The 19,132-nt window shown below is 34.2% G+C and overlaps 1 protein-coding gene across 1 annotated transcript in view; it reads right to left on the bottom strand.

Annotated features, from left to right (window-relative positions):
* Positions 1-212: 212 nt before the first annotated feature.
* The window catches only part of LOC135219956 (U4/U6.U5 tri-snRNP-associated protein 1-like), a 63,829-nt gene continuing 44,909 nt past the window's right edge, over positions 213-19,132 (bottom strand). The window contains exons 5-11 of the mRNA XM_064257201.1: positions 16,122-16,292; positions 9,674-9,807; positions 6,426-6,537; positions 2,662-3,534; positions 2,214-2,443; positions 1,601-1,762; positions 213-596 (exon numbers count right to left, since the gene is read on the bottom strand). Of these exons, the coding sequence (XP_064113271.1) occupies positions 377-596; positions 1,601-1,762; positions 2,214-2,443; positions 2,662-3,534; positions 6,426-6,537; positions 9,674-9,807; positions 16,122-16,292 (1,902 nt within the window). The 3' untranslated portion in view covers positions 213-376. The remainder of the gene's footprint in view (positions 597-1,600; positions 1,763-2,213; positions 2,444-2,661; positions 3,535-6,425; positions 6,538-9,673; positions 9,808-16,121; positions 16,293-19,132) is intronic.

The following is a 19,132-nucleotide window of genomic DNA, read 5'->3' as shown; positions in this document are numbered from 1 at the left end:
TTTAGTTCTTATCTGTTTTGATATTTAAGCTGTAATTATAATTTTACAAAATATAACAAAATATTTATTAGAATTTTCAACATGCATTTGCATATCTTCCTTTCCATCAATGTGTTTTTCTTGAATTGACCGACCTCAATGTATACTCAGCCTGGGATGCTGCATATTGATTTTTTACCCAGGCTCCTAAGGGTTAATAAACAGGCAATAAAGACCTTTTTAAATTATATTTACTACACTAATTCCTTCAGGGCTAAAAGAAAACAAGATATATCAGTAGTATACTTAAAGCATTCAAAGGAAACTTGTATACTACAAAATCTGTCAGAATTGTCATAAATTTACAATAAATTCTGTAAAACTGCTAAAGTTTATGCTACTTCTTCACATCCATAGATTCTTGAGTCTTGCTTCCTGACAGTATAAGATATGCTGCTCCCAACTGCTTTTGTTTTTCTCTCTGGCGTTCCAGTGTCTGCAGAGGAGTGTCAGATGAGCTCATGTGTTTCATCAACAACTCTTCATTATATTTCTTCATCCTCTTCTCTGTCTTATTTTTACCAGAGCCTTTACCATGAAACTTGTGAGACAAATACCTGTAATAGTACAAGAAATATTATAACTAGTATGTTATGGTATTGTTTATTTCATCCATGCAACTAAGATTTAAAATCCTTGAGGAGGAGTTGACACTCAGAAAATACCATTTTAGACTAATTTCTACAATAAGAGACAAAACTGTTTTGAGAAGTATCATATATACACAAGATGAATCTCACTGATGTGCATTATAATATTCATGTTGCTCAATTCTGTCTGCTGAATTTATAAATGAATATTAAGTTGTTACCATACTATGAAATCAAGCAATCAGTCTTTTACACTCCAATGTTGGATTATCTAAGTTCACGAGTTTTGCAAAAAGAATTTAACTAGGTGGTAGTACCAATATACAAACATAAAAGCAAAGGGTCATAACAGAAATAAATTAACTTTGCAGTCACAAATATATAAGGGAACATGAGAGAAGATCACCATAAGGGTGTGATCTAAGGCAAACCGAGAAAATCAACCATTGTGCTGTGATCCAAATCATGCCCTCTAAATCTTGAGTGAAAGAAGTATACCTTGTAAATGTCACAGAAAATACAATATACTATTTTTTTTTTTTATGATTCTCCACTTGAATTCTGTATTGTATCCAAAATTCACTTATATTTTCTGCCACTGACAAGAAAGAACAAAATATAGTAAAGTACCTAACCAAAGTTATTACATATTCATTATGTTTAAAATGCGGAAAAACTGAACAGTAAGTTGGGCTAAATGATTAAAAATATGGCAAATGACAAAAGGAATCTCTCAGTAGACCACAAGAGACATTCTCAACTTGAATGACTAGAGAAACGAGAAAACGACCGTAACAGATGGAGTCACCAACTAGAAAGAGGAGGGCTCATATGCTCCCTAATTACAGCTAATTGCTGACTGGTGATCAAGTGCTTACTCGCTTCACCTTCACTTCCTACTAAAGGTTACCTGTGAAGTAATAGACTGCAATTCATAAAAAGACTTAAATAGTGTATCAGATTAACATTACCTGAAAGCCTCTTTTGCATTTAATTTGCGTCCTTCGTCATCGACATATTCCAGTTTCACATCCGGTTTATATCCATCTTTGTCTTTAAATTCAGTGACAGGTCCCATGTAACGTTCTCCTCTGCCTCTACCACGTTCATCATCCACTGCCTTATCTTCAATACTGAAAATATTGGTTAAAATTCCTGATTATTCAAGTGTCAAGGTTTTTGAAACTGGGGTACACACTAGTAAGTCTTTCAACAAACTTACTGTATATAGGCCTAAGGCTTCCCAAAACAGTAACTTTCAATAAACTTCTGTAGATAAGGTTAAGCAAGCTTACATGTGTTGAGTATCAGATGATATGAAAAATGCCTTTATTTGACTAATAAAAAGAGGCCTCATTAAAACAAAGAAAAATAAAAGGTAAAATTCAGTTATTTTAATTGCCTCAATACATCCATTACAAGAAATGAGCAATAAAGCCATTAAAACATGAAAATGAAATTACTTGAAATATCAGTGACAGTAGTGTCTATTTTAATACTACTGTATCTGTTTGCTAATATAAAATCTTTAGTTCCCACAGTTACATGTAATTAAAAGCTAAACAAATAAACACTTTCAATTACCTGTAATGAATAGCTCTTAGGTGTTGCAATGCTGCATTGGCAGATTTAGTAATATTATTCTTTTCAAGATAACCCTTTTTCAGGGCTAACTTAAGGGCATTTGCAACACCTTTGCTAGCATCAGGTTCTTCCTCCAATATTGGGGTTGTCATGTTGTCACTGATTTCCACACGTGTATCATCAATGCCAACTTCTTCCCAGGCTCCTCTTCGCTCTGCCTGTTCCTTTTCCTTTTAAGAAAAAGTCAATGTGATAAAATGATATTCTTTACATACCTCAAAAGGTCACAACACTGATCCACACTGCAAGGGAAAACTTGAAAAGACAATGTTACAATTCAATTATTGGTCCCCATATAACACAACATCCAATTCTTTTCATGCTTATTAAGTCACATATAATTGCAAAATTTACTTAGAATTTCAAGTAAGACAGACATTAAGTATACCTTAGGTTGCTGCAGCTGCAGCATAGTCTGATCCTCTTCAGCACGATTTCCAGAAAGGCCATAAGTTGGTATGTCTCCTAGAGTGCGACAAAACTCATCAGTTGTGTTTAGCGTCATCAAAAGGGCTCCAGAACTTTCATCCATTGGTTCTTCCTCATCTTCTACTTCAACTCTTTTACCTTTGAGCATATCTAGTATTTTTTCACTACTTGGCTGTAATGAATGTGCAATTTTTGCCCTGCGTGATCTTGATAATGCCTCTTGTAATTCTATATCATCCTGTTCACTTTCTGCATCCTCAGTGGGACCATCAACTTCCATTTTAACTTGAAAATCTTCCTCTTCCTCTTCTTCCAACATCTCCTTTAGTGAGTGTATGCGAGGAGCACCCTGAGGTGCCTCACTACTTGATTGTTGCACAGCATCATTTTCAACCATTAAACTGTCTATACGAGCTTCTCTAGCTCCATGAGAACCCAAGTGAACAAGAGATTCATCTTCAAGGGGTTCCAAATCATCCACCTGGAGTTTTTTCTTCTTCTTTTTCTTAGGTTTCTTAACCTTCCTGAAACTAACCATTTCTGTTGGAGTGAGATATTCCGATGCCAGCTGGCTTTGAGGAGCCTCCAAGGACTGCAGTTTTCTTAATTTTGACATCTTCCTTACACTATCTGGAACTGCTGCAAATCCACTGTCCTCATTTGATGCAAATGCTTCACCACCTAAACCAAGTCGGAAGCTCTGCTTTTTCTCTCCCAAAATTTCTTCATCATATTTTGTAAGCAAATTATTCTGTACAAAATTCCCATATTCATCCATTTCTGGTGCTTCATACTCAACTTCATCAAGTTTCATTCGTCGCCTTTTAAGATTCTGCAGATAAACAGATATTAAAAATTATTAGGAAAACTCAATAGGTTTTTTCAAAATAATTTTTTTAGAAATTAAAGGAAATACACAACAAAGGGCCATATTTTTTACAATGATACTATCTGACATATAAACTCGATTTACAAGCCTAACTCTGATAGATTCAACTGATGACACAAAAACAATTAGCAGCAATACAAAGAAATATGAAATTGGCTATTTGGAAGAAAAAGAGGATGGAATTGGGCTAAAAAAAAGAAAATATCAGAATTGGCAAGTAAATGACAAGGTAATGGAAATACGTCATTATAGGAAAGAAAGTGATGCCGGGGTTCTCTATAATACATAATATAAATGGAGGAAAACAATGATAAAAGACAAAAAAAAGATTGCAGTAACAGAAGTGTCCCCCCCATTCACAAGATACCCAATTGGGGGAAAATACATGTACTAGATCAAACAGTGCTATGAAGATGTTTGTAGGACCATATTACTTCTCTCCTAGTCTTATAATTTATAATGAGTATGTGCAAATAGCACTGTACAGAGTAACAACACAGGAGCATAATTGGATTTCTGCCTGAGAAGTGAAGTTGCAACACAGAGTTGACGGTGGAGAAGAGAATGAAAATGAAATGACAGACAGTTAACTAACAGTATAAACATATAAACTGAGAAATGGAGCCAGGAAGGAGTAAGACAAAAGTTTCAGTAAAAATTAAATGATTTTCATGGTTGAAAACTGAAAGAAACAAAAGAAAAATACAGATACACAATAGCGTTTTGATAAATACAACAGAATATTGTGATATAGTATAGGAGGGTATGCATATATAGAGATAAAAAGTGACAGAAAAATGTACAGAGCACAACTGAAGAGAGGAAGAGGATAGAAGAGGATAGAAACACTTATAGGATGGATGGATGGATGTATGGTACTTAAGAGCCAGAGCCCAGGCAACAGGTTTCAGAGGACTATTTAGCACCATAATGATTACTATATCAATTAAGATAGAAGATGGGTGCTCCTGAATGTGAAAGTTTAAAATTACAATGATGATGAGAATGTTTAAAGGAAGAAAGATACAACCTTCAAGAAATATAAAATTGAATATATCCTAAATTAACATAAAAATTCTAACCCTAAAGAATGTTCATGCACTCATCAATAGTAAATCATTATCATCACCAAAAGCATCAGCTACAGATTTGCCCTGAAGGTATGTCTGTTAATGATTAATATATCTAAGGCCATGACCCAAATGTACATTACAGCCAGTATTTTATCTATATGTATTCCTTCTAAAATTTGTCAATTAAATACACATGGGCCATTTCTCCTGCTATTATGACAATATTGGTTGCTTCATAATAAAGTCTTTTCAATATTTCCTGCTTTTATAATATAGATATTTTGCCTTTTTGTACAAATTTTTCACAGAGACAGCAGAAATGAATACCCATAGCAGGACAAGGGTAAAGGAAACCCTACCTATTTCAAATTAAAGGATGAAATACACAAAAACTGTTCACATATTAAAATTACAAATTGTCTTAGAAAATTTGTCATATTTGAGTAACATGATAAAATTTTTGTCCTTAGATTGTTTGCAAGGGTGCCAGTTCAGTATTTTTTTTATTATGACTACACATATTTCCTCACCCTATCTTAGAGATAGTAATGTACCAAATAATATAATTCTTGGATTCTCTCTCTCTCTCTCTCTCTCTCTCTCTCTCTCTCTCTCTCTTCTCTCTCTCTCTCTCTCATATATATATATATATATATACTATATATATATATATATATATATATATATAATATATATATAATATATATATATATATATATATATATATATGTACAGTGAACCAAGTCCCGTGGTCACAGACGGGTGCCAGACACCCACACGTATAGTTAGAACTCCCCACCCCTCTAAAAATGCTTACAGCTGCCTATCTTGAAAGTTCAAGTACCAAATGTATACTTAAAGTATCATCCTACATCAAATATACCATTGAATTGGTATTATTACGTAATATCATTTCGAAGTCATCTGAAAACATTTTTACCATTAAAAAATATATAAACAGCCAATAACAGAGAGAGAGAGAGAGAGAGAGAGAGCGAGAGAGAGAGAGAGAGAGAGAGAGAGAGAGAGAGAGAAAATAAAACTCCTTACAATATCAAAGCTTGAAATGAACTTCTATAGGCAACACTTCTTCCCCTCCCATAAATACATATATCTTTTCCAGAGATGCGAGAAAGAGAGGGCTGAACAAGTATCTATTTGTCTGTCTATCAATTCTTTTGCTGAGAGAGAGAGAGAGATAAAAGAAGGAAGAAATAGAAACACCAAATGTATACATTATGTAACATCCTACATCAAATTTACCTTAAATACGGGGGGACCACTCAATAGCCATATAGCCTGACTACTAATAATGGCATGAAACAATACTCAAAAATTTGCAAACCCAAGTGATGGTAATTGAAGAGATCAAACACACGGAACAATATGAAATACTCAGAGCTAATGAGAATGCTACCAAGCACAAGGTCTAAACTCTAGTGGAACTGAACACACACTAACTCAAAGACCACTGGCTGACTGTCATTTTTATGTTCTCACTGCAACAGGGAACTAAAGCATCTGGTCTCCAATTTGGTAAAATGCAGACTAATTATAATAGTTACTAACTTTTTAAAAATTCTTGTAATTTACATCACACAAAGAATGGTAATCCTTCAACTGTAGCTAGTTATCAGAATTCTGTGCCAATAAAAATCTACATATTTTTTATAATTTAAATTTAAAATACCAATGATTCAGAAAGCATGAAAATTTTTCTTACATCAGTCATAGCATGAATACAAAGTTTCCAACACATACCTTTTCAACGCGTTCATCATCAATTATGTTGACATTAACCAAAGTATCTTCTTCATTGTCAAGAATATTGCTGTCCTTTAGAGTAAGAATAGTTGTTCTTCCTTCATCAAATCTGAAAACAAACAGAACTTTATTTTTAAGAAAACAAAATTAGTTTTCCATACAAACCCATCACTCAGTTCTGCCCATATTCACTGTCTTTTGAATGTCCCCTGACAGTGAACTCTCAGTCTAAAAAACATCAGAAGTGCCTTGGACTATAAATCATTTACCTCACTTTTTGTGTAGTCTAGATATAATAAGGCCAAGAATGATAATTAAGACCTGAAAGATCCAGCTTTTATCCATTCTTCAAGAAGAGATCTAAGGTAAACTCTCAAGTCTACAAATGGAACTCACTGAAATTGGACTGCTTGGTGGGAGGGGAACAGCAAGCAAAGCAAAGAAAAATAACTATCAAACAACCAAGAATCAAGAACATTACCAAGGGTTGCAATATTATGTTGAATGAATATGTAATTAATTTTGACTGCTATAGATATTGTGATGAAGTGCCAAGTATCTGGTTACTACACTTACCAATCATAAAATAGTTACCTCACAACAGCCAGACACCTGAACCTTCATCACAGATAAAATACAACCGAATACTCTAAAGGCAACAGTGATCCCTTAAAAGCTTATAAACCAGACTAAGTCCATTAAAACAGGTGTGAGGTAATCTTATATGTAATTAAATTAATTAAAGGGCATCATTCCATCAACAAAGCTGAAAGTTTGAGTATTTCCCCGGTTCTAACTCACTTCAATTAAATTCATGGAAAACAGCTCAATTCCCATTCTATATTTCTACCTAAACAAAATTAAATATATTGGTGAAAAATAAGAAAACACTCAAAATTTATTTTGAATACAAAAATTTATTATTAAACTTAAAATTTGTAAGTGAAATTCACAATCTCATGGACAAAGTTTAATCAAATCTTGAATTAATTATTAAGTAAAATTAAATCAAAATTAATTTATCACCAAAAACTAGAAATTAAATTATTCAAGTAAAACAAAATTCAAGTATTAAACAACAATAAAAATTGAAAATAATTCTAAGGAACTGAAAATTAATTCACAAGTGCTAAACTCAATTAAATTTGTAATGATCAATTACTGAAAACACTCAATTTAATAAAATTGTAAATGTAAACATAAAAATGTGGAAAATACCAAAATTGCAAAAACACTAAGAGAGCATTAATCACACAGAATATATATAAAAAAACATGCTTTAATAAGAAAAATGGATAAATGCACATAAAAAAAATTGCACACACCAAAATGCAAAAAAATGGTAAAAATTTCCCTTGGAATAACCAAAGTACTTTCAGTATTTCAAGTACTTTTTATGTTTAAGTTTAGTGCACTGAACTTAATAAAAAAAAACTCTTACCTTGATATGCCAATTTTAGAAGGCCTTTTTCAAAATCACCAATAAACACTTACACACAAGGCGCCTGTTACACATTTTTAGGTCTGTTCAGATTCCACAAATAAGCACTAAGCAATATTAAATTAATCTAAGAAATACCACATCTAAAATTTATGAGTGATCGACCATTAAGTATAAAATCTTTACGTTAATGTGAAACCACAATTCTCTCATGCAGGGAGAGAAGGAGAGAGGATGTTATCTCCTTACGACCCGGTTTCAAATCTGAGTGACAAAATCTCTCTTGTATGGTAGTTAACTGGGCAAGACATTAATGCCCGACTGCCTCGAAACATTTTGGTACCAAAGTTCCTTTGCTAAATCTTTATAATTCTCTTTTAAAACTATAAATAGAGAGAAATTGGGATTACAGCTATAAATAACATTTATTATCACACAGTTTAAGACAATAAAAGTATCTTAAAACAAAAAGAATAATTATTTAAATTGAAAGCAAAGACTAAGTGACGTTACTTCCTATAGACGACGTATTCTTATATAGAATGTTCTAGAACCTTATGGAAAATGATGGAATCTTAACACAGTTTCTTGGCAAAGATGGACAAGTTCGAAACAAGTCATGTACGTTGTATGATTGACAGGATCCCCAAACAAAACGGAGATCTCTTGTTCCTCTTATCTCTAGTGATGACAGCACTTTCCGCTTTGAACGGACAATGCTCATTTCTCTCTCTTCACATTCTACGTTATTCCTTCACTTCAAATTGCATTTTTTGTAAATTCTGAACACACATTATTAGAACATATAACTCTAAGCAAAAACAATACTGAATCTGAAAACACTGCAAACACTTTTACAATATTTCATAGTTACTCAGAGGAGATATGCATTGCAAAAAAGCAACTGCAAAAGAATATATAGTACCATGTACAGTAGTCCCAAGTCAAGCCAATAAAAACACCTTTAATTACTCAACAGTAATAAATTATAAATCAATCAAATCTTTCACTGGTTCAGTTGTTCGTTATTCAAGATGTCAAATTAACTTAATACAAATATACCCTTAATGAACAGATTGATCCTGTATATAAACAATACTAAGCAGTATTGATTTGGAAAGAATTGGGCGGGAAAGAGGTGCCAATACTTCTATAGCCCATAAATTCACTAATGGCAACTTTTACACTTGCTAAAACCAGAATCATGGCATCTCAGGACTTTAGTTCTGTTTCTAACTTCAAGAGAGAATGTATTGTTTCTGTCTCACATGACATCTTTTGTAAAACTTGCTCGTGAATATACCAAGGTTTGCTGTTTGGTTTTTTTTCTTGTCTTTTACAATAGTATGTTGGTTGCAAATGTAATTTTTCAAAGAAAAGTGCAAAGAAATATTAGATAAAACATGTAAAAATAACAAAAGTTATTGAATCTTCGTTCCTTGTAAATTTACTTGTATATTTTTCAACAAACATGCTAAGAATTTGTTACTGATTTTATTTCTTATCTCTTTTGTTACTGAGCAGTAATTATAATTTTACAAAATAAAATAAAATAATTTATTAGAAAAAACATATATAAGTTGATAAAATTTACAAGTGTATTGTAAAAGAGGCTCCAGAAGGGGTTGTAGTCATTTTCACTCTCGTGGAAGGTAGGGAAAATTTTTTAAATTTTTTTTCTTTCACGATGTATATTTGCATATTTTTCTCTTTCCATTGATGTATTTTTTTCGTAAAATGGCCGATCTCAAAGTTTGCCTGACTTAAGGGTTGGGTTAAGTACATCTAAACCATTCTCACGTACCTGGAAACATCATGTTCCACACGCAACCCAGAAAGTTCCTTTCGGCTGTATTTTTTAATCTTTTCTTCAGTCATGTCTTGCTCTACCAGTGCTCCTATACCAAACTGAGCATCTAATTCTTCCAACATCTTACTCTGGAATATATTAAACAGGAAAATATTAATTTCAAGGCATATGCAAGGAAAGAATTTATCTAAGGTAAAAAATAAACAAGTAAAATTGTACATCGAAGCATGAGAGAGGACTTGAAAATATCCATACTTTCCACTACCATTAACTTTCCATGGAGACAATTTTCAAGCAAGGACACAAGCAAAAGCTATCAAAGGTTACACTGATCTCTAATCCTCATGGAAAAACACCAACAATAATAAAAATAGTTGGTCAAATGGTTACACCATTAAAAAGCGTCAACTATTAGCTTGTCTATTTTAACCTATTCTTGGAAGTTTAAGGAAACTGAAATAAATGTATCAGTAAAGAATGATTATGACTGGTGTTAAATGATAATATTTAAAAGAAAAAACTGTGACTCTCACAATTTTTATACCTCTTGTACTGTCTCGAAAAACCATACCTGTGTTATGTAAATATTTTTTAACAAATTTATTATTAATCCAATATTCATGCACTGCTAATATAACTAGAAACAGTTACACATATTTTGCAAAGACAAGAAAACATTACAGATACCAATTCTAGGAAGTAGGGCGTTACAACTGATACTATATGGTAATAATGAAATTTTTTTAATTAATTTGTATTTTACATAGGTAACATACCTGAGATCTTAACAGTAAGATAAATCTTCTGGTGCAAGCTGGAAACCAGTTAAAAACAATACAAAAATTGCAAATGCAAGAAGTCTGTGACATCTGACATCTGATACATAGTTGAAGAGGTGAAGAGACTCGGAGACCACGCTTGAATCCAGTGACACATTAGTCTTTCTTCCAACTCAGGATGAAACATAAGAGGGGTAGCTGGAGGTGGACAGTCAAGTGTTAAGACCTGATTTGTTAGCTATGAAAAATACAAATTAATAAAAATTTGTCATTTGCTCATACATGGAACAAACCCTCAGTCTTAACAGGATAGACTCACACTTGGAGGGAGAGATGAGAATCCTGAACCAACTGGAGGTTCGCCACACCTGATCATTTTCCTTAGAAATGAGAATTCTAAAGAAGAGGACCTAAGCCTTTGAGATATTAGATAAGTGGATATGTAACACTCACTCCACTGGATTTAAATACAATGACACATGTCCAGATTCATTGCATATACAGAAGACAAAAAGAACTACTATATCTGTTCAAGCAACAAACCGTGTTAGCCTTAAGAAACGGATTTGTCACCACTCCTCACTTCCCTTGCTGGAGAAAGGAATTGAAGGTACTAAGAAGTAGATTTGTATGTTGTATGGAACATAAAAGTGCTGTAACAGTATGGCTGCAACGCTCACCTGCATCAAGGCAGTTCCAGCATATGATGTGTCTATTCTTCAAATTGCCCATAGGTATGAAGAAAGGAGAAAAGGGAAAGAAAACAGACCAGTCATCTCACTCATTCCCTACCCCCACACAATCATCTTATGCAAGATACAAACTGTCCCACCAGGTGCACTGGATGAGTTACACTTGTTGAACAGGCTCCACTGGATCCAAGGAATAAAAGTGTCCAAGGATCTGTGGGCAACATAACTTAAGGTAGAAGAACGTGAAAGTGGTTTTGATGTAGTCAGGAAGCAGCATTCAGAATCCTGAGAAGTGATAAGTTGTTCTTGAATGCCATTCCTTTAGTGTCATGTGCTTCTGCATGCACTGAATTGGTGACAGAACTTGACAATGAGCAGGCTTGCCTATCACCTCATGTAGTCCAAAAAGGGTATTCTAGGACACTTTCTTGGCCTGGCTTATGTTAACCCTTTAACACCGATTGGACGTATGTACGTCAATATGAAATTTTTTTTTTTTAAATTCGCGGAAAAATAGTTATAGGCCTACTAGGAGAAAACTTTTGAATCACGTGCCTTGAGGGGATGCTGGGAGCTCACGGATCAAGGCGTTGTTTTGTTTACAATCGTTATCGAGGCGCACAAGCATGAATTTCTTTCTCCTGGCACTAAAAAGCATCAGCGACCACATCTCAGAAATTATTTCGTCACTTTGACATAATTTTTGCACCATTTCATATTAGCCGTTACACGAAGTATTATATATGAGTGCGCAATTTCATGTAGGAATCAACTAAAAGCAATTCATGGTTGTAGCCTTTATCAGTTTTGAAATATTTTCATATAATAACAATAAGTGCCAAAATTTCAACCTTCGGTCAACTTTGACCTCTACCGAAATGGTTGAAAAACGCAATTGTAAGCTAAAACTCTTATACATATTCTAGTAATATTCAATCATTTACCTTAATTTTTGCCAACAAATTGGAAGTCTTTAGCACAAATTTTCGATTTTATGGTGAATCTATGAAAAAAACTTTTTCCTTACATCCGCGCGGTAACTCTTCCGAAAAAATCATAAATTTTTTCGTCCGATTGTCGTAATGTTTGCACCATTTTAAATTAGACGTTACATAAACTTTTATATATGGAAATGTGCGCAATTTCATGTAAAATACAACAAAAAACAACCCATGGTTGTAGCTTTTATCAATTTTGAAATATTTTCATATAAATAACGATAAGTGCCAAAATTTAAACCTTCAGTCAACTTTGACTCGACCGAAATGGTAAAAAAACGCAATTGTAAGCTAAAACTCTTACATTCTAGTAATATCAATCATTTACCTTTATTTTGCAACAAATGGGAAGTCTCTAGCACAATATTTCGATTATGGTGAATTTATGAAAAAAAATACATTTTCCTTATCTCCGTGGGTAACTCTTCTGAAAAAAATCAAAATTTTTTTCGTCCGATTGTCGTAATATTTGCACCATTTTAAATTAGCCGTTACATAAAGTTTTATATATGAAAATGTGCGCAATTTTATGTAGAATACAACAATAAGTAACCCATGGTTGTAGCTTTTATCAGTTTTGAAATATTTTTATATAAATAACGATAAGTGCTAAAATTTCAACAGTTCGGTCAACTTTGACTCGACCGAAATGGTAAAAAAAAACGCAATTGTAAGCTAAAAACTATTATATTCTAGTAATATTCAAATATTTACCTTTATTTTGCAACAAATTGGAAGTCTCTAACACAATATTTCGATTTATGGTGAATTTATGAAATAAACTTTTTCCTTACGTCCGCGCTGTAACTCTTCCGAAAAAAACATAAATTTGTTTTTTTCGTCCGATTGTCGTAATGTTTGCACCATTTTAAATTAGCCGTTACATAAAGTTTTATATATGAAAATGTGGGAAATTTCATGTAGAATACAACAAAAAAACAACCCATGGTTGTAGCTTTTATCAGTTTGAAATATTTCATATAAATAACGATAAATAGAAAAAATTCGTCCTTCGGTCAAATTTAACCGACAAAATGGTCGAAAACTGCAATTGTAAGCTACAACACTTACAGTCTAGTAATATCCAATCAATACCTTCATTTTGCAACAAACGGGAAGTCTCTAGCACAATATTTCGATTTATGGTGAATTTTTGAAAAACCTTTTTTTATGTCCGTGCGTTACGAATTCATGCATCATTTTGTGATAATATTTTCTGTGTGTTGCCTTGATCGTTTTACAATGTGTTATATACCAAAAGGATCACAATTTAGTGTACAATACAACGAAAAAAAATGAACTCGTTAGCTTTAACTTTTTTGTTTTGCTCACAGCGTGATTTGTATACAATATATGTATTTTTTTTTTGCGCTGTCATATATCCCAATATTTATATATGATATTGATATTTTTTTTCATTTCTGATGGTTGCATACTAAAATTCAGGCAATGACAAAAAAAGGAGCCAAAAATGAACTCTTAACCTTGAAAACTAAGCGTGCCGTGATTTTTTTATAAAAACATTTTTTCTGCTCCGGCGCTCACTCGCGAACGCTGCCGCCATACGGGAGACGATTTTTAAAATACTGCTTTGGCGTTTCAAGGGTTAACATAAAGTCTATGACACTTATGCTCTAGGTGAAGGGTCCTTCGGAAAACATCACAGTGCTTTGACGGGTCAAAGCATCTTGGAGGTTGCTGATAACAAACTCCATACCAATAGGAACAGAAAAGGAGGCAAATGTGTCACCTTGAACCTTGGAAATCTGGGTCTTAACCATAAATAAAACTACTGACCCCAACAACTTGTGAATTTACATAATATGCCTGACCATGGAGCCCTACAACTCTTCCAAGGAAGCCTTGGTCAGAAGGAAACTACTCTGTGCCAGAGTAAGGTCCCATGTAGGAGGTCTGAGTTTCCTAGGAGAACAAGACTGCTCAAAGCCCTTGAACCACATAAGAGAATTCCCAGGGCAAAATGATGTCCCACATCTTTCAGATGAACTGATCACAAGTCAGATCTGTATCACCTTGCCAGTATAAACAGAAAGAATTTCCTCTGTTCTGAAAAAGATCCAGAAGATCTTTATCTACTGAACAGAAACAAATCCCTTCAATGATGGCTCTTCTTGCATACAGCTGATGGAGATCCTCTGAAGTAGCCTTACATTGGAGTCACTGCTTCGCACAAAAGATCTCTTGCTCAAAAAGAGATACTGGACAGACTCCAGACATGAAGAGATAAAGATCCTACTGATTAGTGGTATCCCTCCACACAAGACTGGCAGAGAGGGTTGCGCTAAGGTGGAATCTCTCTCGGCCACTCAGTTTGTGGCCATAAGCAGCTACTATGGTCATCCTAAGACTTTGGAACCCATTACTCTGTTTAGGACAAGACAAAACAGGCAGAACGAAAGACGTGTCACCTACCAGGTTGTTCCCAGTATGCAGAAAGGAGTCCTCCACCCCAGCGAAAAGATCTGGGACCATGAACAGTAGACCTCTAGCTTCCTGTTGAACCATGTAGCAAAGAGGTCTTAACATGGGTCTTCTCCATGTAGACAGAGGAGATAATGGGATAACCCAACGGGAGATCCTATGATAATATATTCAATGTAGATGCACTCTAAAATATCCTAGCATCAACTTGTGCACTGTCAAAGGAATTGCACTATAGACAGAGGAAATGTCCTTGAGCTGCCAAGGGAACATGCATTTCCAACAGAGGAGAAGTTGTACAAGGTGATCCCCTATTATGACCTAAGTTCAGTATACTTACTCATCAGAAGAGATGCCCAATGATGACTGAACATGGCCCCCATTATCATCATCATCCCAATGGCTTGCATTGTAAAGGATCTCTCATTCTGCAACTCAAGTCTTTTCTGTGCTTTTATCTACTGCAAATCTCCAGCCCCACATCTCATAGTTTCCCTCATCCAAGTATGCCTGGGTATTACAACTTCCAGTGCCCCCGAGGAACCCAGCTAACACTATCATACTATTTTCCCACAGTAATGGATAAACATAAAATCCAATTATAAGAACCCAAAATAAGTAAATAAGTGCTAACATCAGTACTTTGCATACAACAAATAAGAGGGTGACCTGAAGAACTCGCCTCTTAGCACTAACTATACTCTCCAAGTCATTCAATAGTTACTGAATTATATACCATATAACAAGAAAAGAGCAAAATTCACATACACAATGCAAAATTAAAAGTCAAGATATTATAAAAGGAAGCAAGGTACACCATATCTTTAGTAAATGAGGTTATTACTTTTTTATGATATGGTGGTCATTAACTAACATTTTGAAAGAAAATGTAAACAAAAAAGCTAATAATGATATACGTATTGAAATTGGTCATTAACTAACATTTTGAAAGAAAATGTAAACAAAAAGCTAATAATGATATACGTATTGAAATTGGTCATTAACTAACATTTGGAAAGAGAATATTGACAAAAAAGCTAATAGTAATGATTTACATATTGAAATTGCTAAATCAAAATAAAAACTGATATAGATTTATCAAACTGCAGATGCAAAAGCTGGGGATACATATTGTCATAGCTTGCTGCACTGGCAACACAACCGGCACATGAAAAATGAGAAGTCTAGTTATTACCTACTGATGGACTGGAGGTATGTATGAGTGAATGGCTACTCTTAGCTCTTTTCATTCTTCTTATGTCTACAAGGCATAAGAATGTACTTTTGGGGTCATCCAGGCCACAATTGATAGGTTTGTGATAAAACAGTGATAAATTCTTATTAGATTACTGGTAAATTCTTATTAGGATTACTAAAGGTTATTATTAGATTACCCTGTTACAAAAATTAAAGAATCAAATATTTTCACTCTATGCCTTTCTTAGCTGGAACTACAAGTGCTATGCTGTACTACTAATTCAGAAGTAAATTCCTGTTCACCAACTGTAAATTTCGTTACTGAAAACTTTACCTTTTGTTCAGCCAGAGCTTTTTCTTTACTAAGTTTACGGGACTTATTCACCCAAGCAGATGCTGACTCTTCTTCACTATCAGATTCAGCAAGGGTCTTGACCTTCTTCAGTTTCTCCTTTATACGACGTTTTTCTCTCTGAGCAGCGATCTTTTCCCTTAGCTTCTCAACCTGACAAAAGATTAAAAGAGACAAATTGAATGGGGATGAACATCTACAATGATTACATGTAAAAATATTCTGTAGACTTAAAACTGGTACTGTACAAGGTTATATGGAAACCTGAGAAAAACGGCAATTTTATGTTGTAAAGTGAATGGCAATTTCCAAAGTCTTCATCTTACAGAGTATCCTCAAAGAGAACGCTAGTTCAGTTATTAAGACTGGAAACTTGTTAGTTACAGGTATGCATGATAATCCCCAACTGATCTCTTTTCCTTCAAATATTGGGAGGAAGCAGGGAAGGGCTGGTTAGAGGTGGGGCATTCATTACAAAAATATGTTTGTGTAAGTAGGAAAAATGCATTATATGCAAGAAGATTTGCATTTTATTCCTATAAGGCATATAAACCTATTGTCTGACAAAGAAACTCACTAATTAGTTCAAGGTACGCATTGTCCAACTGGCAGACAGTTTGCAGTAACCAGAGAACTAAACATCAGAATTAGTGGAACTTGTTAATACCATTTAAAGTACTATGCTAAAAATCACTAAGCACAATTGTTACCAATCTCCGTCCTCCTCTCTATTCTAGAAAAAACAGAGGGAGTCACATCCACTAACTGTAGCTCTCAAACAGGATATATACTCTTATATAACTCACCTACACAAGATAAAACAAGATCAAATCATGACCATAAGCTGTCTGCAGCATGGGGCAGAGACAGTGGGAAAGACCATGCACACTAATCACTCCACAGGCTGTCCTCCATGATATCTTCGGATAGATACTTACCTGTCCAAAGGACACAGTCTTTGGAACTAAACTATGTAAAGATGAGAGGAGTGGATTCAGACTCCATATCAGACACAAAAACTTACATCCTCATAGCTTTAATAGATTCACATCAGCTGTGCATCTGATGTCTAGGCCTGTCCCTTATGACACTCCTGATTGGCTGTTGATAAGTCAATCACAGGTTGGAAACTCTCAGTCTCTCAAGAGAGTTCACATAGGCAGGATGTATGTTCCGACCTCTCTTTCAAAAATTATAACTTTCATTACACCTCAGTTTTACCTGCAGAAAAGGTGTATTTTCCAATTTCATCAGTAAACATCCTCAAGCCAATGATTTAAAGATTATAATGGTAAGAATTGTGTACTTCAGTAAACTTAATGCTAAAATATTTATAGTGAAATAAGCATGAAATTCTTATTATAAAATATATTCTTTCATTCCTTACATAAGATTCCAGTGCATTCATCATTTATCATCTTGTGTTTCATACAGTTTCTAGCTTAAATATAAGGGAAGACAATGCTACCAAAAAAATTAAAGGTAGGGCTATCAATAGGAAAATAACGAGCAATAGATTAAGAATATTAATTTCTCTCTCTTAACTTTGCGTAGTCAGGTGTTGCTCACATGATCACTCGATTACGTAATAATCATGATCATGACCTATCGATAGAAGAAGTCTTATGGGGGAAAAAGAATATTAAGACTTCATTATCATCACAATCATTATCACCATCACCCTTTCATATCCTAGAGTGGTAATATCTATATGAAAGAAATTGTTACTTAGATACTGATACCTTATGGAAGGAATTCATGCATCCCATTGATTTTTCTTTCCTACACTTAGATGTTTCTATTTGCAAGGCAGCTTTAAAAAAAAAATTACAGTAGTGATTCTATTGTTTTTGTATAGGTGACAGGCCCTCCCCACTATCGGAGCACTCAGGAAACAGCTTGGCTGGTAAGCTCAATTTTGTTTGTGCCCTTATGTCCATAAGGAAGGGAGGTACATAGGCTCTGATTCTGTAATTACTTGGTATGTATATTTGAAACTTTATTTTATTATGAAAATGCCATTTTCGTATAAGTAACTTAACAAGTACATTAAAACCCTGCCATTCACAGACTCACGATTCGCTGACTTGCCTATCCGCAGCAGATTTTTCTACAGACCATATATACCCATTATTTGCAAAAAATTTGCCTATTCACAGTATTTTTCATTGAAAAATATTCACAAATTACTGTAATATTTTCATATCATTTTTGGGACTAAATGCACTTTGTGTGTGATAAAAAACTATTAAAATACTCAGATAAAAGTATTTTTAATTTTTATTTATATATGTTTTTAACTGTGGTACCCATCCCCCACAAATCTTTTCCACTGTTATTCTTACATTAAGGGGCATTGCCTGATGAGCCTTCTCCACTGCCTTTTATCAAAGGCATCATCCTCCACCAAACCTCTTCTCTCCACATCTTCCCTAACAGGTTCCTTCCAACCCCCTTCACTCCCTCCTCGTCATCCATCCTCAACACATGCCCATACCATATCAATTGTGACTCTCTTATCACCTCTGTAATCTTTACTAAGCTTGCCCTTCTTCTTCACTTCATTTTCCAATCTCTTAAGCAGTGATATTCCCATAATCCACCTCAGTATTCTCATCTCTGTTCTCTCAAGCTTTACTTATCTTCTTACAGCCCATGTTTCTGCTCCGTACATTAACACTGGTCTTATCACTGTGTTGTGTTATATATCTTGACTTTTAGCTTGATTGGCATTTCCTTATCACAAACCACTCCAGCTACCTCTCTTCCCTTCCCCCATGCAGCTTTTTATCCTACTGTCAACTTCAGCCTCACATCCTCCTCTTGACTTAAAGAAGATCCTAAGAATTTAAACTTTTGTCTGTTTTATAATGGAGCCTCTTATTTCTTGTATTACTAATTTTGTTTTTATCTTCCCTACTGTTCAGCCTTTAAGCCACCCCTCTTCAACGTTCTCTGTAGGTCCTCCTCATTTTCAGCAGTAATCACAAGAT

Source organism: Macrobrachium nipponense, chromosome 1 (assembly GCF_015104395.2).
Source record: "Macrobrachium nipponense isolate FS-2020 chromosome 1, ASM1510439v2, whole genome shotgun sequence".
Lineage (NCBI taxonomy): Eukaryota > Metazoa > Arthropoda > Malacostraca > Decapoda > Palaemonidae > Macrobrachium > Macrobrachium nipponense.
The sequence above is the reverse complement of the archived record's forward strand: the minus strand, read 5'-3'. Positions and strand labels throughout refer to the sequence as shown.